At 38.4% G+C, this 23,039-nt stretch overlaps 1 protein-coding gene across 3 annotated transcripts; it reads right to left on the bottom strand.

Moving 5' to 3' along the window:
* Window positions 1-295: 295 nt before the first annotated feature.
* Window positions 296-12,404, bottom strand: LOC112169975 (DNA topoisomerase 1). 3 transcript variants are annotated; one of them, XM_040507907.1, is made up of 22 exons: window positions 12,112-12,404; window positions 10,944-11,723; window positions 10,455-10,843; window positions 9,561-10,215; window positions 8,474-8,560; window positions 7,615-7,661; window positions 6,805-6,914; window positions 6,575-6,675; window positions 5,591-5,683; window positions 5,038-5,121; window positions 4,873-4,956; window positions 4,425-4,493; window positions 3,856-3,915; window positions 3,663-3,734; window positions 3,303-3,410; window positions 3,125-3,201; window positions 2,597-2,680; window positions 1,956-2,067; window positions 1,747-1,836; window positions 1,355-1,420; window positions 1,146-1,241; window positions 296-1,039 (listed from the first exon to the last, which is right to left on the bottom strand). In XM_040507907.1, exons 1-22 carry the CDS (start codon window positions 12,220-12,222, stop codon window positions 908-910), a joined length of 3,507 nt encoding a protein of 1,168 aa, XP_040363841.1. In that variant the 5' UTR covers window positions 12,223-12,404; the 3' UTR covers window positions 296-907. The 3 variants fall into 3 exon arrangements, with proteins under 3 accessions (XP_040363841.1, XP_024162872.1, XP_040363842.1); XM_024307104.2 differs by having other exon boundaries at window positions 10,944-11,726; window positions 12,112-12,403; XM_040507908.1 differs by lacking the exon at window positions 12,112-12,404 and having other exon boundaries at window positions 10,455-10,869; window positions 10,944-11,070.
* Between the last annotated feature and the right edge of the window lie 10,635 nt (window positions 12,405-23,039).

Raw genomic sequence — 23,039 nt, 5'->3', positions numbered from 1 at the left:
GTAATGCAAAGCATTTGAGGGTTCGAAATCGTACAAAATGTTCATTCCATCAACCAAACTTTCTGTGACACTTCTAGTTTGGATTGCGTATGACATTCAAAATCTATCCAAATTTTGAGTATAGTCTTTATCTTCGAATTAGTTTGACGTCGAGATTGAATTTTTCATGCAAAAAGTCGTATGTTGGAACATCAGCATTAAGACATCAACCAAATTTGATGATCACAAAAGTGGTGTCTAATCAACAAGGTATATTCTGTATTCGGTCCTTTGTATTACCTTGAAAAGGAATATAAGAAATACAACATAACATAAATCACAAGTTCTTGTTTTTATTTGTTTGGCTACAAATAAATTGATCAAATGTGATAGCTTACAGTAGAAATTGAACTTACGGACTTCCCAAAGAATTAACTGGTGGAGAATGAATCAAGTTTCTAGCTAGCCATTTAATCAAACCAATGACTAACCAGCTCGGAAAATGGTGGTCCAAAATGAAACTGGCTACCAATTACGAGCTACTTTAAACTGAATCCCTCGCAGTGATATGTAACAAAGACATTTACAGGTGTATAGCAACGTGCCAATTTGTCCGCATAAAATGATTTCTGTACCTCCTCAATCCCAAGCTATCAAATTCTACTGTTGCTGTTCACAGAGCAAAGTCATTTATAGATTGCTCTGTCCAATCTCCACTTCTATATATGTAGCTATTGCTGCAGTATTCGCACCTTTGTTGTCAAAAGAACTTCAGCATCCCCTTTTCAAGTAGAACAACTTACTTTTGGTCAGTTAGGGGATAATTTGCCACCAATGAATGTTCATATCAACCTCAAATCATTAGTTGGTTTCTGAAAGGTTAAGTCACCATCATAGGAAAAGCCAGACTTTCATGTGACCAAGTAGGCTACATGGCTTCTATAGCTTCTCCTTTTTCTTCAACCTTTGATTTTCCCTTAGGTCGACCAATTTTCCGTGTATTTTTCCCAGACAAAAGTTCCAGTGCATCCTCCAGGGTTAATTTATTAGGTTCCTGATTCTGCACGAGTATTTAAGATTGCCCAACTCATAAATTTGGGAAAAGTTGACGAAACATTTGATCAAGATACTTTGACAACAGATTCTGAATTTATAAAAACAAATACCTTTGTTAGAGAAGCCATTGTGCGTCGATGTTTAACTATATATCCGGACCTTGCAATCTTTAAAATCACTGGTAGCCCATCCTTCGGATGGTTCCCCTAAAATGAAATTTAAAAAAAAAGAAAAAAAGATAATTAATAATAAACCATAAGAAAACAAAAGGATGCTGAACAGGAAATGGAACTCAGTAAAGTAAGAATGAAGAACAAACCAATGTCACAGGATATCGCATCAACTCGAGAGCAACTTCAACGGTTACTGAGTTCACATCCTTGATCTGAAAATAGTTCCATGTAAATATGAAGATTACATTAATACAATCAGGGTGCCTTTGCAGTACGCTGGAGTGAACCCACAAACACAGAAAAATAGCAATAACAAGTAAAAGGCATTGGTGATTTAAAGCTAGCTTTTTTCTGGGATAGGCCCTCAAATCTTGATAAGAAAATTCTCTCCAGACATAAAAGAAGAATAGATTTTATAAGGATCCCCATTGATTTTTTAAAAAAAAATAATTAAAAAATAAAAATAAAGTACAATAAAAAGAGTAAGAAACCAGAAGAAAAAGTTTCAATAAGTATGTACTGAACAACTTCTACATACATGTGCTATAGAGGCTCTTTTAGGTGAGTATCCCTTCCTGTCTTCACCAAGTTGTACATACGATCCATAAGGACCAGTCTTCAAAAGAACCTGAAAGAAGGCGTATTTTTCTTTGATGTAAGCACAAGTTGCAAATAACAAATTCAAGAATAATAAAGGATCCCCAGACCATAAATCAACTACAGAAAGACCAGAATTCAAAGAAACACCTTTTCATTGGAACCGGGAGATAAACCTAACAATTTTGGTTCCTCCACCCTGTTGTTCTTCGGAGTATTGTCGTCTTCTTCTTCATTACCATACAATGTCTTAGCAATGTACCTATTAGCATCAGCCAACGACCTCATGGATAAGTTGAGTGATATTGATTTTTCTTTGACGACAACCAAGACAAATTCACATTGACAAAATTGAAGTTACGATTATAAATTTGGCTATTTTCAATTTCAGTGTTAGGAGCAATGTCTTATAACTGAATCTTCTTTCTTCCTATTTTTCTGTAAGAGACATGACAAATACAAAGGGTTTCGGTATGTTTGCTTACTGTTGTAAGGCCAAAGTGACAATCCCAATTTTATGGTCTACTGAGAGACCATTATACAGTGTATTTGAGCCCATTCCTTGGTGAATTGTCTTAGTGAGTTTGCCATATAGCTAGGCAGCAATGGCCAATGGGCAATGGACAGACATTATCCAAGTATTTATGTCCAGTCATACTGATATTTCCTTTGTCCACTCTTGTTACCATTTTTAGTGCATTCACTCATTCAGCCTTAATTGTAATGCTATACATTCAAATCACCACATTTAGACACATGTATGATATAAACTCATAGTTTTCAATACTTACTTGCACTTTGGGTGTGTATCACAACCTATGAAATAGCCTGCACCGAATCGACTCACTTTGAAGATCAAAGTTCCTTCATTACAGCTGGAACACATATCAAGATTATAAAAGTCCTTAGAAACTGTGCTCAAGAAAACACTTTCCTCTGATCAAAACATATGATATACTGTCAAAGCAAGCATTCTAGAATCAAATATGAATCACAAAAAGACCGGCTTATAATTGGCCATATTAAGAAAAATCTTATTAAACCATTTGAGACAGTACTATTAGGCGACAATATATTCTACAAGCAAGACATGTTTGATTACTCATCGCTATACCACCTGTCAACAACTGATTGGCGATGCTTATTTCCCAGGTCCATTATTACATTGCAGGCCTTTTCATATGCATTATGCAATGCAATAGATTAGAAATTATAAGTTCTCAATCATTCTACCTTAAGAACACAGTCTGCTTATAGAAATCAGACAAATAAAGCATATTTGGTCTCCTTATGGTATATAAACGACAAGATATGCATACCTTGGACATGTCCTGCTTTGATCAGGGAGAGTAGTAAACAAGAAGTCTCCAAATTTTTTTTCCATCATTTTCTCCACCTGTTATACATGGCTTATAGCTAAGGATACTTTACCCAAAGGGACTTGCTATTAATAATGGATACCACATCTACTAAGTTTCAACAAAGACTGAAACTTACCTGATGGATAGTCACATTACTGGTACGCTCACAATAACCACTGAATCGAGTCCAGTAATCTCTTAGGAGGCCTTTCCATTCAGTTAAGCCAGCAGAGACATTATCAAGCTGAAGTTCATGAGAGAAACATGAAGAAGTCAATCACCACCAGGACAACAATCCAGATTTCAGAACTTCCTAATTTTGGAACAAATCAAGAACTTTAAATAACTAGTAAAGGCAATATTTCTTGATGAAGGAAGCTAACAAGTATAAAAATCATGTGGTTACAAGTCTATTACAGCAAATCAAAGAAAAACTTTAGGCTCATGAAAAAAAAAAAAAATATATATATATATATATATGAAAATTACAGATTACCTCGGTCTCCATATCAGCTGTGAAGCTATAATCTGTGACCTCAGAAAAATGGTGGCAGAGAAATGCTGACACCTAAAAGTAACCAAAAGAATTTAATGGATTAAGAGAGGCCACAAGGAAGCAAATAGGGAGCATGAAAATATCCTTTTTCATCCCCCAAGTTTGATCAATTCAGAGGGATGCCAATGCATACCATACGACCACGAAACTCTGGATGTAAAACACGGCTTTTCACTGTCAGATAGTTTCTGTCCTGGTGCCACCAAAACAAAGAATTCAAGATATTGTTTAAGTGTTTAAGTTGAAAATGAAGATCAACAAAGCATGACCAAATAAATTTCAGATATTCTGATTTCTAGACAACAGACACACTAACCAAAGAGATCATTCACCATCATCCATGTTGAAACCACCATAAAAGGGTTCAATGGATTTGTGATAGACTTAAATAGAGAGATCCAGAAGATTTGATTTCATAATATCCCAACTGAGCCAAGCTAAGAACTATTGTTTTATGGCTCATGAATACAGTAAGCCTCGCCTATTAGTTCTAGCTTCATACATTTCATGGTTTGAGAAGACTCTTTTGTCCAACACAACCATTAATGAACTTCTAGAGTCCATTTGCTGCCTGAACATACAACGGTGGACTCAAGTTTCTTTAATAATGGTAAATGTGCAATCTAAATGGTAAATGTGCAATCTAAACATAAATAACAACATAAATATAATTAAACAAAAAACTGACCAACAGTCACTTGCCTGTAAAACCTTTATAGTGCTTGCATATGTTGAAGGTCTTCCAATCCCAAGCTCCTCTAATTTCTTAACCTATAGTACACAACAGTATTGCAAGAGTCAGAAAAGCAAGGTTGAACAAACAAAAAGAAAAAGTGTTGTAAATCAGTATGAGCACTAAAACATCTACATGTGTGTAATGTGCATATGTATCAATAAGGTAAGACAAGTTCTGAAGTCATCCTGCAGCTGTAACACTTCTTAATATACAAATTGACAATAACCCTCAGGCTGAGCTTTTCATGAACTATATGAAGTTTGATTGAACACATTTAACTCACGGTAAGAATATGAAACTATTCAACCTCTAGTCTGTTTTAGTAAATTGAATTGTGAGCATCACTGCAGATGGTAATTTTAAGCTGATCCTTTATAGCACTATTTTCAAATTGCCAGTACAAGTAAATTTTACCAATGATGCCTCAGAGTAGCGTGGAGGTGGTTGGGTATGGTGTTGCTTGAGTTCCACTTCACCAAGATGCACTGGACTGCCAACCTGCATGACCAATAAAAGGAAACACTTGAACCAATCCTTTGCACATCAATGCAAATTTCACAACCAACCCTTTGCACTTACCTTCAGTGAATCAAGAAGTGCAAAAGCTTCATCCCGGTTGATCCCTTCATTTTCTTTATATTTGACGGCTCCAGCTTCCATGTCCTAACAAATTAGACAAGTTGGACAATATCATTAAAAACATGCAACTGCATGCCAATTTAACCTATAGGATAATTCACGTGAAATGTAACTTATATGAATAAGAAGCAATGTACTCCCCAAATCCTGACAAAAGAACTGCTTTCAAAAGAGGGATAAAAACTTGGAATGATGGGGCTTTGTACAGTTTCCAATTTAACTCCCAAGACTAACACATATAATAAATGAAGGTAAACAGCATATAAACTTGCACATGTAGCAAAAGTTGAAACAGCAGGACAATGAACCTATCAGCAAAACAAACAAACAAACAAAATGGAACTCATACCACTCAGGACAAACAAGCCAGTTTATTCCTATCTGCTTCAGTTACATGTTTTATGAAAATGCAAGGTTGTATGATTTTTACACCTGCCAACTACATAGACACGTTATACGAGGTATGCAGCAGTCCTAAGATGCAATATAGTACCTGAAAAACTGCCTGATATCCAAGGAACTGAACTCTAGAGCATGCAGATCGGAAAACAATGGACTCACCAGCATTTCCAATATCAAGTTGTATCTGGTCAAATTAATTCAGAAAATATTATAAATAAATACACTAGTCAAGAGATGAAGGATTTAAAATACAGATATGACTAGAACATGAGAATCAGGATAAGAAGAAAAGTTAAAATGTTAATGCATTTTCTGTTTGACAAATTGTTGCTTCTATCACTATAAACCTGTGAGATTCACAACAAATGAAAGGACCAGTTTTTTAGCTTTTGGACTTAATAACATAAATTTCTTTCCCGTGTACTACTCTCAGCAAAATACTCTACTCTATTTGACAGATCAGGAGTAATCGAAAAAGCCATACCCAGTACAGTATGGTACCTCTTGGAATCCTGATTCTGATGCTACCAATAATTGTCCTAGAACTTATAATCATGGAATCGACTCGATCATCAGATTATAGATTATAAGTTCGTAACCCTAGCCCATTCCCATTTTGGGCAGAACAGATCTACAACTATATGCATTTATTGTGTCAGAGTCAGGTTTCCTTTCAACCCATAAGGCTGAACACCAGTCGCTCTCCTCTCTTCAGGCTGACAATCTAAGTTCAGATGCATCGTGGCCACACTGTATTTCTAAAAAAAATATTAAAAAATGTAAAGACATGTTTTAACTTTTTAGGAATGTGAAACGACTCTGTATGACAAAGTAAAAAGAATATATGTAATTATACACACACACACACATTTATATAATACTCTACAAATTTAATTACTATCGACCTAGATAGTTTTGTTTGTACATCTTTCATAGGAGAATGATAATTTTCAATGAAAATAAAGAGAAGTGCTACCTGTATTAATGTGTGTTTGTTTACCAAGATACGGTAACAGTACAGGAAACCAGTTCCCATCAATTAAATGACAAGAATTTTTTTAATGTATCTTCTCACCTGCTCAATTGTAGCAGGCTCCATTTGGCATGCAACTGTCCGACACCAAATAAGAGTGTACAACTTCAATGAATCTTCATCAAGTATCCCTCTGAGCAACGCTAAACACCAAAAGGAAAATGTTACAGTTAATTCACTGGAAAGAGTCTATCAAGAGAAAAAGTGAACATCCGCCTCATTTTAGAAGAAAAATGTCAAAATGGTATGAAGCCTTGGAATTTGTTGCTTACATGGAAATCTTTGAACATCAGTAGGTCTGATTGCTTCATGGGCCTCCTGAGCATTCTTCACCTTCTTAAAAAACTTGCGTAGAGTAGCTGATGCAAAGTTATGTCCATACCTGCATCAAACAAATACTATTTGTAAAGCATAGGGGCAAAAAAAATACAGGTCCCAATGCAATTGAACAGAGAATTGAAGTAAAACATTAATTTAGTGCCGCTAAGAAAGTGTCCACACAATCAAGTCTTTTGCATAGCCATAGAGCTAATATAGTATTTGTTTGGCAGTTGTCTTTAGGCTTATTAATCTCATATACTAGCAGTGAAGGCAAGACAAAGAAAATGGTAAAGGCTTTTTTTTTTCCCAATTGAAAAACAAAAACAAAAATGATATTAAAAACCAAAAATTATTATTATAAAAAAAAAAAAAAACCAACAACAACATCAAAATCTTGCACAGAACAGAGATTTAAGTTTATCAATTTAATTTCACTAGCACAAGTGTAGAAGAATTAATACCACACAAAATAAAAAGACCTAGATTTTCTGAGAGGCAAGCAGAAGAATAATATGCATAAGAATAGTTGTGGACTAGAAATATTTGAAATTATCGGCAGCTTGTTCACTGAGAAAATTAACTTTCTATTTGTAAATTTATAATGACACAAGTTTAAAAAATAACTATAAACACAGCGATCCCCATTGCATTAAATAAAAAAACTTGACCGCACAAATAAGAAGCATATTGAGCATCTCAACTAAATTAAATTAAAATTAAAAGTCATGGAGAAATGGAGAAGTGAAAATTATCTTTAGCACCTTTCGATGACCAAGGAGCGAACACCTTCTACTGCTTCATCCGAAATCTGTAGATCAAACATGATGAATTAGAAAACAAACAAATGCATCTCAACCTCGTATTTCCCTGTATATTTTAGCTCCATCAACATGGAGCTTTGACACATTGTAAACATGTTCAGAATGAAGACAACCAATCACCCACAAAAGTATGAGCTTATCACACCACATATAGTCCGATTATATTATCAAACCAACACAACAGATGAAAACTTATTTGCTTCAAAAGCTCACTCACTTCATGATGCTCACCCTTTACACTATGTCGTTTGTACAATTGAAGAATTGAAAATGCAACCTAAGATATATGATTCATAAGTATATCAATTAATTTCTGAAAATGGTCATTGAAGAGAAGAATTTCAAGTAAAATCCTATTTCAAAATTGTCCTTTGACATTAGACATTTTAAAGGACCACATAAAACCTGATTAGACATAAGTTGAAAGTACCTATAGGATTTCGCTTTTAGTAAGAGTGAAAGACCAATGAAATAAATTATTTTAATGCAGCACACAACCAGGAAATCCTAATTTACGTTGAAAAGAAGCATCTGCATAGAGTACTTCCCTTGAAGGGGATAAGCACATAAGAAAAATGAAAAGTAATTTGATCAAATGAAATAGTTACTTGGGAAACAATAATGAGAATCTAAAGAAAATTTAGCAATTCAGATTATTATTATTTTCTGGCAATTCCAACTCCGATATATTTATAAAATTCAAAAAAAAAAAAACCGCCAACACTGACAGACAGTAAGAAACTATATGAAGTAACCCACACTGTATGGAGAATATTCATGCAGCCAAAGTGATACCTACGTGTAGTCCATCTGTTCTGGTGTATGTGATCAAACCCGTTGACTTGCCATCAGATAATTGAACCCCCTCATAAAGCTTCTGTGCAAGCTGTATCATAATGCAACCTCCATCAGCCAGATAAATGTGTGTGTGTGTGTGTGTGTATGATGATACATACGGTTTTTCAAAAGAAAAGAACAAAACATCTACTGCTAGCAATTGAAAGCATAAAGTCTCAAGGTTATAACTTATGAGAGGGCAGTGGCTACATCAGAAGAGGAATGTTGAAAATCAATTAATACTTTCTGTGCAAGCATATATGGAATGTAACCTCCACAAGCCATATATACAACTACAATTATACATGTTTTAGAGGAAAAAAGACGAACCATTTACACCTACGAATTCAAAGCATGAAAGCACTAGGTTATAAACGTATGACAGGGGTAACAGAACAGAAATGTTGAAAATAAATTATAATACTTTCTTGTAAATTGCATCATTTCAGGGTCATACATGCTCTTTTCACCTTTGTTTAAAAAATAAAAAAATAAAAATCAGACCAGTGATACACCACTAGCTTGGTTTTGTTTTAGGCAGTGTTCGTTCCACAGAAGGGACTGGGCATCAATTGATATGTCAAAACCAAATCATCAGTGGTACAAAATGATGAAAATGGCAAGTATACCACCATACATGTTTATGGCTTTATACAAAGATGACATCAGCATGACAAAAACAATGTATAACATGAATAACAATGCTCTGAAGTGAATGTCCTGATTCCAATTCTAGCATATACCCTGAAATGGCAACTTTATATCTATGTCTAACTATGTGATGCATAGACTCCAATATATTAGTAAATAGAATATATAGGTATGCCTCTCTATCCTGATAAAATATCAATATGAATTGAAAATCAGCTGAACAGCAATATAACAATCTGGCCTTGAAAAATTAATGCATGACCAAAATAACAATACCAGCAGAACAAACAAAACCAAGAGCATATACTTTTTGAATCAAACAGAGCAAATAAAATATATGGGGTAAGTTATTCTTTAGCTTATATAGAAATTAGGAGATAAATAGCCCAGACGTGAACCTTCATTGTATATGTTGCACTGAAATGTAATTTGTTTGCGGCATCCTGCTGAAGTGTTGATGTTATATAAGGCGTAGGAGGGTTCTTCCGCATTTTGTTTCTCTTAGAGTTGATAACTTTAAAAGCTTCTGAATTAATTTGCTGCTCAATATCTTTTGCCTCTGTATGAGAACTGATAGAAAATTGGTCCAACTTTTTGGAATCAAAATGGGTCAAGTGCGCTGGCAAGGATATGGCATTCACTGATGAATCTGGTTCTTTTTTGTTCAATTCAATATCAATAGTCCAATATTCTTGTGGTTTAAATCTGTCGATTTCCATTTCCCTGTCGCATACAAGAGCTAGTGCAGCAGATTGGACTCGCCCGGCAGACTGGCAACTTGGCAGTTTCCTCCATAGCAGTGGTGAAATATTAAATCCGATCAAATAATCAAGAGCACGCCGTGCAAGGTAAGCATGGACCAAATTTTGATCAATTTCTCTGGGAGCCTGCAGCGCACTTTTGATGGAGGCCTCAGTGATTTCATGAAAGACAACCCTTGCTACATAAATATCTTTACGTAAAGCATCCTGTTGTTGCAGCATCTCAATAATATGCCAAGCAATAGCCTCTCCTTCACGATCAGGATCTGATGCAAGGATAAGATTTTCCGCACTGAGAAAAAAGGTAAAAAGAAAAGAAAATTAAAATTAGCTGACCCTAAAAATAAAAATAACAATATTTATGTAAGATACTTTTCTTGATCATTATAATGTAAGATACTGAGTCAAAAATTAGAACCACACAGCAAATCTTCTAAACCATATGATAACTATTTGGCAACCCTAATACTCTCATAATCACTGTTGAGTCAGGTTAATTGGATATGCTTGAATATAATTTCAGATACATACCCACTTAGGGCGACCTTTATGCTCTTAAGATGAGTCCAGGCAGCAGATGGAACTTCCCACACCATACTAAAATCATCATCGGGCCGCACAGATCCTGACCTAGCTGCCAAGTCCCTCACATGACCATAGCTAGGCAGCACTTCAAACATATCACCAAGATAACCCTGAATAACCTTCGCCTTTGTAACAGACTCCACCACCACAACAGTTTTCCCAGTTGCGGGGTACAGCTGCTTCGTTGTCATTTTTCCAGGAGGTTTTAATTTTCCCATTTCTTGTGGTATAAGTTTCTGTGGTGACTTGGCAGCTGAATTTATAGATTTTTCCTTCTCACCTTTCTTGTTTCTCTGGGATTTTGTTGTTGAACTATCAGCAAGGTCTACTGGAGTCTTCATAGTGGCGTTCAGATGAAAGACTAAAGTGTCAGTTAAATTATTGCATAAAATAAGACTTCATGCTAACACTGATCATAAACTAAAGGACACTAACCTCTGAATCCTGTGCAGACTTTGCTCCTTTTTTGTTCCTGCCAGATTTCTTTGTTTGAGAAGTACTTTCAGAACTTTGTGTCGAAGCAGCTTCTGCTATAGCATTAGCAGCAGAATCTTGTTCTTTAGTTTTCTTGCTTTTCGACCTCTTTTTGGCTTTTGGTTTAGAGACCTCTTTAGTTTCGCTTATAGGCGAATCTGAAGTTGATGATCCAAGCTTCTCATCCTCCTTCTCACTTCCAACCTGCTTTTCATTTGAAACTTTTACATCAGCATCTTTGGAGATGCTCGAAACGGTAGCTTCAGTTTCACTTTGAGTAGCCAATGCCTTTTTCAATTTCTTGCGATTGCTAATCATTATTTTGAACCATTTTCTATTTCCAGGCCTCCTGCCATCTTGGGAGACCACATTCTCTACTTTACTTGTCACGTCCGGAACTTGAGACAAAAACCTCTTGGAAAAATCTCCAACTCTAGAATCCAATACACTTGATCTACAGCCATTTCCAAAAAACCCACGACTCATAACACTAGCAGTCCCCAAAGCATTAAGGGCACCGGGTCTTAAGCGTGAATCAATGCTAAAAGCACGTTGAAACCCATCACCACTTCTTCTCAAAGGAGCAAACGTCGGCCCAACTTTCGCACTGTAGGACGTGATCATGCAAGAAACTCTGGATTTTCTAAACCTAAGCTGGGAATAGTTTCGGTAATTATTCAATGTCAAGACTGGAGAAGACGGCAAGCAAGTGCCCGGATAATGCTCAAACGCCCTACACTGCAGCTGTAACACCAATGCCACACATGACAACAACACTAATCAGCATAGTTCATAATCTGCAATTACATATACACAAAACACAAAACTTTCGGAATGACATGTTGCATTGGCTACAATACAAAACAACCAGATAATTACGTAAAGTGAATGAAAATCAACCCATGATAATCTGTCATCAGTGAACTAAACAGAAAAGACACATTCTTGAATGTCACAGCAGCAAAAACAATGATATTAAATTTCAAAGTACAGGACTTTTAGAGTAAAACTATCACATTGACAAACACCACATAACCAAATTACAGATTTTGAAGAACTGGGTCTCACGGAAATGAATGAAACTGATAAGAAAACAACAGAATATGAGTAAAGAAGGAAACTCGGGAACCTTGGCCATGGAGAGGCGGAGTCTGAGAGCTGAAGAAGTTGAAGGGTATGAGAACATGAATGAAGAGGAAGAAGGAGCTGTCAATGAGAAGGTCCTGTGGAAATGAATCATGGCTGTATTAACAGTTTCATTTGAGAGTTTGAGAGTGCTGGTTCTTCTGCTAAGTCTGGTAGATAGAGAGAGGAGAAGCAGAGAGATAAGGAAGGGGTGAGGGACGAGGGGTTAGACAGGGTTTAGGGTATTGATTCGGGTACAGAATTATGGACCGGGTACGCGCCTCGAAACTGGGAATGGGCCCATTCAAGATGCATCGGATTTTCTCATTATAGGTTTCTGTAGAAGTTTCTTCCTCATTTTTCTTACTAGATATGGGTAGAGGAAATAAATAAAGATAAATTATATAAAATAATAAAAATAAAAATAAAAAATTATGGTATTTGAGGAGTTATTACTCGGACAATCTAATAGTTCAAACTAGCATTGTGGATTTGTGGATGCTACTTCAAACCTGGTTATACACAATCTTACTTTGTATATTTAAAAAGTTTTTAATTTTTTTTCAAGTCGTTGAAGATTTATCTGTAACAAACTCAATTTTATTTTAGCTTTCACGGTATAGGATAACTAATTGGTTCATGTCTATGAATTTTTTTTTTTTTTTAGCGATGGAATGATTTTTATTCAACAAGAAACAACATTACAAGCGAAAGACCCAAACCAGGCCCAAAGAAAAAGACCAACCAAACGAAAACAAACAAGCCCAAACTTTTCAACCACAGTGCAGATCGACTAGGAGAGAGATGACGCAGTGATGTCGCCGCTGCCACCAGCCAAACCCAAGGTTGACACAGAAACGTCACCAGATCGGCCGGTGAAAACTTGGGGTCCAACCAAAACAATCCCGTACAAGAATAGCAGCACAAAACCCATCGAAATATCTCCATAACCCAAATCTCTAAATCATACAAAACATCCTCCAAAACAAACATAAGAACCAACAAAGAAGAAAAAAAATAAACGATCCATAGAGGAATCAAAGGGACAGACGGCCAAAGACCATGCAAACCCTTGTTGCACTACCGTATTCATCGGATTTACGCTCGATAATGGGACAACCCCGTTTAAAGAGACGATCCAAAGGACGCCAATGTCGGAGCTCCTGAGGACCAACAAGCTATCAGTGAAGTGGAGTCTGAAACGTGAGGAGGATGTGCATCTTGACCATGAAGAATCAGAGATTTGAGAAATTGAGGAAAAGGAAGGAAAAAGAGAATAGAGAATTGATGGAAAGGACATGAGAAGGAAGAGGGATGGTAGGGATGGGGAGGATGAAGAAAAAAGAAGAATAGAGGGTTGCTAGGGATGGGTAATCTGGAATTGAAAAATTAGGAAGGGTTGGGAGAAGGAATCTAGGGATGAAAGGAAAACAAAGGCATAAGGGAAATCATACCGGCCACCGCTGTGGCAGAGAGTTACCACGAGAAGGGTAGGGAAAAAGCCTCACGAAAAGGGAAGGTATCTCCCCCGACTTTCAAGCCAGAGATCCAGATCAAAGAGATCTAGATCTGGCAAGAAAGGGGGGAGCAGCGGGAAAGCTGTGTAGGCTGGGTTTTTTTAGAGAGAAGGCAGAGTTTCTCTCTCTAGGTCAGAATTTGAAGGACATATCATTTAATTGATATGTTGGCACAATATAGATAGATTGGTTGGGAAACAGACTTATTCAGATCATACGATTAGAAAGATTATGACCTATAGAAGTCACTACATCCACCAAGAAATTAGCTTCCCGAAAGATATGAGATAAAGAGCGAGAGTTGAACTTGGAGGTCAGGTTCTTGATATCATGAATAGGGGACTTGAGACACCTAATGATGTCACATGAACCATATATTGATACAATTGATTACCGATGTCACGCCCCTGATTTTACACACATGAAAATCGATATATATAACCCCATAATTATATATGCGTGAACGTCCAGTCATCAATACAAAATACCTGGAATCTTTTTCCCTTTAACTTACACAGATATTGATGCCCTGAACCTTCAAAGTTAATATAAACTCGCTCCATAGAGTTATATATTACAATGCTTACGAATTAAATTGTCAACAACAAAATAAAACGTAAATGCAGCTCAGAGTAACTATACAACGGAAGTCCTTATCAACGGTAAAGTCACAAAGATAGCTTCCTACCATAAAGCTGCACAGGCATCACCTCAGCTTCAGCCACGATCTCCTCGACCTGCAGGATTAACCCCTACACCATTCCATTGAATAGTGCACCGGGTTCCACACAACAAACCCGGTAAGCTTATGAAGCTCGTATGAGTAACTCAAAACCAATTACACAAATTTCACAAAAGCCTTCTGCTCATAACCTCAATCCTAGCATCCAATTACACAAATTTCGGTCAAACAAGACTTCCTCAAGAAATGTTTAACGCCATCCTAACGCACTACGGCGAATTCCAACATCACACTCATTTCCCATTTCCCCCCTAGGAGTTTTTGTCATCAACATGACATCAAAGGTGAAGAACAATGAATCACCTTCCTATCCTCACTACAGAGTACAGTTCATAACCGCTATGGCTCTTAATGTAAATCAAACCATCAATCAATACAATCAAGGAGAAATCAAGGCAATCACATATCAAAACAAGCAAAACAATTCATAGTAACCCCTGCATATAATTTAGTTCAGGAGGTCACACTAAGTCAAACAATTCAAGACAAGGTAGTCATCGAAGTCCCACACTCTGACGTCTGTAGGTAACCCCAACCATCACAGCAGTCCTCTCGATCTTTGTTAACTTAATAACAATTCAGCTCCGCTACCGAGCAGTCATCACACTGATCATCGCACAGATTTCCACCGATCATCACCTAGATTTGCATCATCCTACTAATCATCACTTAGATTTCAAGGATCATCACATAGATTCACGCAGATATCGCCACTCATCGCCCAGATAGCGATCATCACATAGATTTCGCTGGTCATCACATAGATAGCGATCATCACATAGATTTCGCTGGTCATCACATAGATAGCGATCATCACATAGATTTCGCTGGTCATCACATAGATAGCGATCATCACATAGATATTTCTATACAAGCTTTACATGACAATCATCACAAAGATTCACCATCCTGATGTCATCGATTCATTACACAAATATTCTTACATAAGCTTTTCATGACAATCATCACAAAGATTCACCACGAAGTCACTAATACATGAATATATATGTATATATATATACCCCATAATATATATATAGACACACATAGTCATCCATTCAGAAATGCCACTAATACCAACTATAGTCGTAGTTAACCTAATAACTCCAAGACAATAGGGTAGTCATGCTCATAACAAATATCGATCATATTCATAACAAATATTGATCCTGCTCATAACAAATATCAATCATGTTCATAACAAATATCGATTCTACTCATAACAAACATCGATCCTGCTCATAACACATATCGATCATACTCATAACAATTATCGTGAGATTTCCCCAACAAACGATAAAGGTAATTCGTTCACAAATGAACCTTGTGAGATTACTCACCTCGAAACTCCCGCTGCGTCTTCAATTTAGAACAAGGCAACCAATCCACAAAATAGCTGTCCAAGGGTTACTACGTCACGTACCTATGGAATTACAGCTCTTATTCAGTCAATGAATCACAAGGGATAACGTTCGAAACCCTAAATCGAACCAAAATTCCCAAGGTGACGCCAAATGAGGCGAAACCACATCCGAGACCATCCAATGTCTCCGGAACACTTATACGATCGATATGTCAAAATCACAAGTCGATCGGATGCTCAAATCCTCAAGGATCGAATAAATCGATCGGTATGAAACTGCAAAAATCATAACAATTCCATACGAACTCCAAAATTTGCATATTATATATCGAAACGCTCGTATCGACGAGTACAAGACATATAATACCAGAAACAGTTCCCTACATGGCCGGAACACCGCCGGAACGCCACCACAGACGGTGGTGCACCGCCGCCGGCCAAAAACTCATTATTTCACAAAACTCCCAACAGCAAAAAGCTTCATCTAAGCATGCTTGTGAACTTTCATAACTGGATCGAAGTCAGAAAACAAGCTTAAGGGATCGAAAACTACCTCACAAGCCGTGAACAGTGATCCAATCCGAGTTGATCGAAGTTTCACGTGAATCGATCCAAACAACCACCAAGGATCGATCAGCGAAGCTATTCTGAGCTCAACCAAGGAATCGTTGAAGCCATGAAGTCGCCGGAGTTGTGTTTTCCGGCCGGGTCCGAAAACACAAGGCTGCACCGCCTTCTACCGCCGCTACCACCGAGAATCGGCGCTAGAGAACACCACAGGGACCACCAGACGGCGGAGACGATCCTGTCTGGAAAATTTCGTCGCCGGAGATGGCCGGAGCTCGCCGGAAACGTCGGGTCGGGTCAGACGGTTTTCTTCGATACTGAAGGTATCGACCGAGAGAGAAAAAGGGAGAGAAAAAAATGAGTTTCCGGAAATGGAAGGAAATGAAAATAGTAAGTTTCTCATTCGGGAAACTTCTATTTATACTAAAATGGAAATTCCTTCCAATGACCATAACTTCCTCATACGAACTCCGATTCTCGCGTTCTACATATCCACGAACTCGTATCGACGCGCTCTACAACTTTCGTGAAGGAAGTTTTCGGAGAATCCCAACGTATAAAAAGTCAACCTTTGGCAACCCCCCTAAAACCATATCCTTCAATTAATTATTCGCCCGAAACACTTCCGCTCCATCCACGAGCCACGAAACCGTCCAATAGTTATAAAATTAATTCTGGAAAATCCTCAGAAAATAATTATGAATTTCCGGGGTATCACATTCTACCCCCCTTAAAGAAATTTCGTCCCGAAATTTACACGTGCTATTCCCACAAGTACGCGTAAATCAAGCTCAAATCCAAATTTTCATTCCCAGTAAGAATGCCTTCCTCTCAAAGTACGACTTACCTCGATCAATAGTGGATACAGGTACTTCACCTAGTATCTCAACAGTAGGAATCGTTACCACACCACTTGGTGGTAATCCAATCATTTTATGAATTCCCATCCTCGTACCCTGCCCACTAAAACTCTTGTGACCGCAACACTACACACAGATCACACAAGGGTCCAGAATCCTGTTATCAATAGTATCAGCATCAATACATTGATAACGCTACACTAGCATTCCTAGAATTGAAATGACAGCATCACTTCAACTCAATCATCAATCAACAACTCACATCAATCTACTTAAGGAAACATGCAGCCATGATTTCCTTCTAACGTTTCATATCCTTTCCATAGAAAGGACAACATGAGTCACCACTATGACCATGATTTATTTGCTAACTTAACCATCAAGTAGCAATTCAAGTCTCATCTAGACAATTAAAGAAGAATGCCATCGAAACTCTCCTTCAAGCTGCATACCTATGAGTCTCAAGTAACCTCGACCGTTACTCCCATAAGCTATCATGGCAGATAAACTAGAACCCTATTGAAATTGTAATCACTCGTCCTACTAAGGACGTGATTACCTATTCCCTGCCTTGATCACCATCTGTGGTCTATCACCATCTGTGATCTGTCACCATCTGTGACATATGATTTCAGACTCCGTCTAGTCAGGAAATCAACATCAAGGTCGCCATCTGCAACCTGTCACCATCTGTGACCTATAATCTTTAGATCCCATCTGGTCTCAGCTCAACCATTTATCACCGTCTGTGACTCATGACCTTCAGACCCCATCTGGTCATGAAGTCAAACATCAAGGTTACCGTCTGCAACCTGTTACTATCTATGATCTATCACCATCTGTGACATAAGATCTTCTTAGACCCTACCTAGTCTTAAGGTCAACGTTAAGTAAGTCGCATCCGACTTAAAAACGTTACAACATCTAGTTTCGGTTTTTCCTAATCCTTGCTCACCATCTGTGACCCTTGATACAAAACCAATACATCTAAAATGAGTCACGCTTGACTCAAAATGTAACATCAAGCTCAATACTTTCCAAACAATAGAAAACATCTTTTTCTATAATATCGTTTCCTGAAAAGTCGCATTTAACAATAATATGAACACCATCATGCATATTATTATTCATCACAATCATTCACAAGGATATATATATATTTCATCTAAATATATTTATATATATATGTAGTCATTCGCTCAGGAATGCCCACTAATACCAACTATAGTTTGCAGTTAAATAATTAACGCCAAAACAATAATGGTATTTCTGTTCATAAAGGTCCTTGTGAGATTTACTCACGCATGAATCGTCATATGGTATTGCGCACACCTAGGGTTGCAAAGAATTTCAACTACCACAAAAGTGAAATATGCAACAGGCAATACATAATGCTCAACAATTACTCCTTCCCAAAAGATACCACACACAAAGGTCTAACTAAAGATGTCAGGTAAACCCATCACTACACTAGCACAAAGAGATGCGGTATTCTACTATCACACTTCATCTACACAAGATTAATTTCAAGCAGATAAGCACTTCATCTACACAAGATTAGTGTCAAGCAGATAAGGTACCTTGCACCCCCGCGTTCTGCTGGCCAATAGCAATCACCCCTGCATGTCCCTGAGGATGTTGCCTCTGCTGATCCCTCTGTCTCATACCCCGAGGTCGGGTACACTCATTAGCCAAATGCCCTACTTGTCCGCAATTATAGCACGACCTAGGTTTCGGCTTCAAACATTGCCTTGCCATATGGCCCACTTCCTTGCAGTTATAACATGTTAAGGGTGCCACCTGCCCATTAGGTGCAACCCCAGCAGGTGCAGCTGCCACTCTACCTGGAGCCTGCTGATGAGTCCTCTGCCTTTTCCAGAACCCACCTTGATTATCTGTCCCTTCATTGTTCACAACAATTGCCTTTCCCTTCCTTCGAAGGTCCCTGTCAGCCGACTCCTGTTCCTGGAAAATCAAGTTCTCCTGCTCAATGGCCATAGCCTTTACGAAAATGAGCTCCACAGTCTTCAGTTCCAGAACAGCGACATCGCGCCGGATTGAAGCATTCAGTCCCCATTGAAACTTCATAGCTAAGCTCTCAGCATCCATCTGCCGCACAAAGCGATACAATCTTGAGAACTCAGCCTCATACTCCCTCACACTCTTAGTCCCTTGGACTAACGAGATGAATTCCCTTTCCATCTGCTCCCTCACTGAAGGCGGAAAGTACTTCTTCCTGAACAGTTCCACAAACTCATTCCAGGTCATGGTGGACACGTCCATCACCCTCTGTGTGCCATTCCACCACACCCGTGCATCTCCTTGGAGCATAAATGTGGCAATCTTTCTCTTCTCAATGTCGTCGCAGATGACCATCTCAAAGTAGGCCTTCATGTTTTCGATCCATTGATCTGCCAACATGTGATCCGTACCTCCCTGAAATGGGACTCCTCCCAATCTCGAAATCTCCTTTGCCAACTTCGACAAACGAGTGGGATCTACAACATTTGCAACCTCCACAACAGGTGGAATAGGCAGCTCAACATTTGATGCCTCCACATCATTCTCGAACATCTCCTCAACAGGAGGAGGAATCCTGCCCCTGCCTCGGGCTCCACCCCTGCCTCTGGGTCTACCTCGACCCCTAGCTCGGCCTCCTTGTGAATCCATCACCTAAGAAGCATAACAACCTGTGATTAATACTTGTACAACTTCCAACTACAAGTATAAGTCAACAACATGACTAAATCAACCACCTTACTACGTCAGAAGATACAATTCTATCCCCTACGTAAATCTTGAGTCAAATCTAAAGGTCCTCATTCCTCAAAAGATTATAACTCCTAGAAGCTACCTTAAACTCCTACACTTGGTTCACTGAGCTAACACTACCCTGATGACTCGCAATCCAACACTCATTGCATACCCAATGACTATATCAATACCGAAGAGCATCAGATGGGGATCCGCTGCAGACGGGCCATCACTCGAGGAGTATTGATTGTCACCAAATATGCACCTTACGCTCTGATACCAAACTGTCACGCCCCTGATTTTACACACATGAAAATCGATATATATAACCCCATAATTATATATGCGTGAACGTCCAGTCATCAATACAAAATACCTGGAATCTTTTTCCCTTTAACTTACACAGATATTGATGCCCTGAACCTTCAAAGTTAATATAAACTCGCTCCATAGAGTTATATATTACAATGCTTACGAATTAAATTGTCAACAACAAAATAAAACGTAAATGCAGCTCAGAGTAACTATACAACGGAAGTCCTTATCAACGGTAAAGTCACAAAGATAGCTTCCTACCATAAAGCTGCACAGGCATCACCTCAGCTTCAGCCACGATCTCCTCGACCTGCAGGATTAACTCCTACACCATTCCATTGAATAGTGCACCGGGTTCCACACAACAAACCCGGTAAGCTTATGAAGCTCGTATGAGTAACTCAAAACCAATTACACAAATTTCACAAAAGCCTTCTGCTCATAACCTCAATCCTAGCATCCAATTACACAAATTTCGGTCAAACAAGACTTCCTCAAGAAATGTTTAACGCCATCCTAACGCACTACGGCGAATTCCAACATCACACTCATTTCCCATTTCCCCCCTAGGAGTTTTTGTCATCAACATGACATCAAAGGTGAAGAACAATGAATCACCTTCCTATCCTCACTACAGAGTACAGTTCATAACCGCTATGGCTCTTAATGTAAATCAAACCATCAATCAATACAATCAAGGAGAAATCAAGGCAATCACATATCAAAACAAGCAAAACAATTCATAGTAACCCCTGCATATAATTTAGTTCAGGAGGTCACACTAAGTCAAACAATTCAAGACAAGGTAGTCATCGAAGTCCCACACTCTGACGTCTGTAGGTAACCCCAACCATCACAGCAGTCCTCTCGATCTTTGTTAACTTAATAACAATTCAGCTCCGCTACCGAGCAGTCATCACACTGATCATCGCACAGATTTCCACCGATCATCACCTAGATTTGCATCATCCTACTAATCATCACTTAGATTTCAAGGATCATCACATAGATTCACGCAGATATCGCCACTCATCGCCCAGATAGCGATCATCACATAGATTTCGCTGGTCATCACATAGATAGCGATCATCACATAGATTTCGCTGGTCATCACATAGATAGCGATCATCACATAGATTTCGCTGGTCATCACATAGATAGCGATCATCACATAGATATTTCTATACAAGCTTTACATGACAATCATCACAAAGATTCACCATCCTGATGTCATCGATTCATTACACAAATATTCTTACATAAGCTTTTCATGACAATCATCACAAAGATTCACCACGAAGTCACTAATACATGAATATATATGTATATATATATACCCCATAATATATATATAGACACACATAGTCATCCATTCAGAAATGCCACTAATACCAACTATAGTCGTAGTTAACCTAATAACTCCAAGACAATAGGGTAGTCATGCTCATAACAAATATCGATCATATTCATAACAAATATTGATCCTGCTCATAACAAATATCAATCATGTTCATAACAAATATCGATTCTACTCATAACAAACATCGATCCTGCTCATAACACATATCGATCATACTCATAACAATTATCGTGAGATTTCCCCAACAAACGATAAAGGTAATTCGTTCACAAATGAACCTTGTGAGATTACTCACCTCGAAACTCCCGCTGCGTCTTCAATTTAGAACAAGGCAACCAATCCACAAAATAGCTGTCCAAGGGTTACTACGTCACGTACCTATGGAATTACAGCTCTTATTCAGTCAATGAATCACAAGGGATAACGTTCGAAACCCTAAATCGAACCAAAATTCCCAAGGTGACGCCAAATGAGGCGAAACCACATCCGAGACCATCCAATGTCTCCGGAACACTTATACGATCGATATGTCAAAATCACAAGTCGATCGGATGCTCAAATCCTCAAGGATCGAATAAATCGATCGGTATGAAACTGCAAAAATCATAACAATTCCATACGAACTCCAAAATTTGCATATTATATATCGAAACGCTCGTATCGACGAGTACAAGACATATAATACCAGAAACAGTTCCCTACATGGCCGGAACACCGCCGGAACGCCACCACAGACGGTGGTGCACCGCCGCCGGCCAAAAACTCATTATTTCACAAAACTCCCAACAGCAAAAAGCTTCATCTAAGCATGCTTGTGAACTTTCATAACTGGATCGAAGTCAGAAAACAAGCTTAAGGGATCGAAAACTACCTCACAAGCCGTGAACAGTGATCCAATCCGAGTTGATCGAAGTTTCACGTGAATCGATCCAAACAACCACCAAGGATCGATCAGCGAAGCTATTCTGAGCTCAACCAAGGAATCGTTGAAGCCATGAAGTCGCCGGAGTTGTGTTTTCCGGCCGGGTCCGAAAACACAAGGCTGCACCGCCTTCTACCGCCGCTACCACCGAGAATCGGCGCTAGAGAACACCACAGGGACCACCAGACGGCGGAGACGATCCTGTCTGGAAAATTTCGTCGCCGGAGATGGCCGGAGCTCGCCGGAAACGTCGGGTCGGGTCAGACGGTTTTCTTCGATACTGAAGGTATCGACCGAGAGAGAAAAAGGGAGAGAAAAAAATGAGTTTCCGGAAATGGAAGGAAATGAAAATAGTAAGTTTCTCATTCGGGAAACTTCTATTTATACTAAAATGGAAATTCCTTCCAATGACCATAACTTCCTCATACGAACTCCGATTCTCGCGTTCTACATATCCACGAACTCGTATCGACGCGCTCTACAACTTTCGTGAAGGAAGTTTTCGGAGAATCCCAACGTATAAAAAGTCAAC

This window comes from Rosa chinensis, chromosome 6, assembly GCF_002994745.2.
Source record: "Rosa chinensis cultivar Old Blush chromosome 6, RchiOBHm-V2, whole genome shotgun sequence".
In the NCBI taxonomy this organism is placed as follows: Eukaryota; Viridiplantae; Streptophyta; class Magnoliopsida; order Rosales; family Rosaceae; genus Rosa; species Rosa chinensis.
Note: the sequence above shows the minus strand (reverse complement) of the source record. Positions and strands in the feature narration are given on the sequence as shown.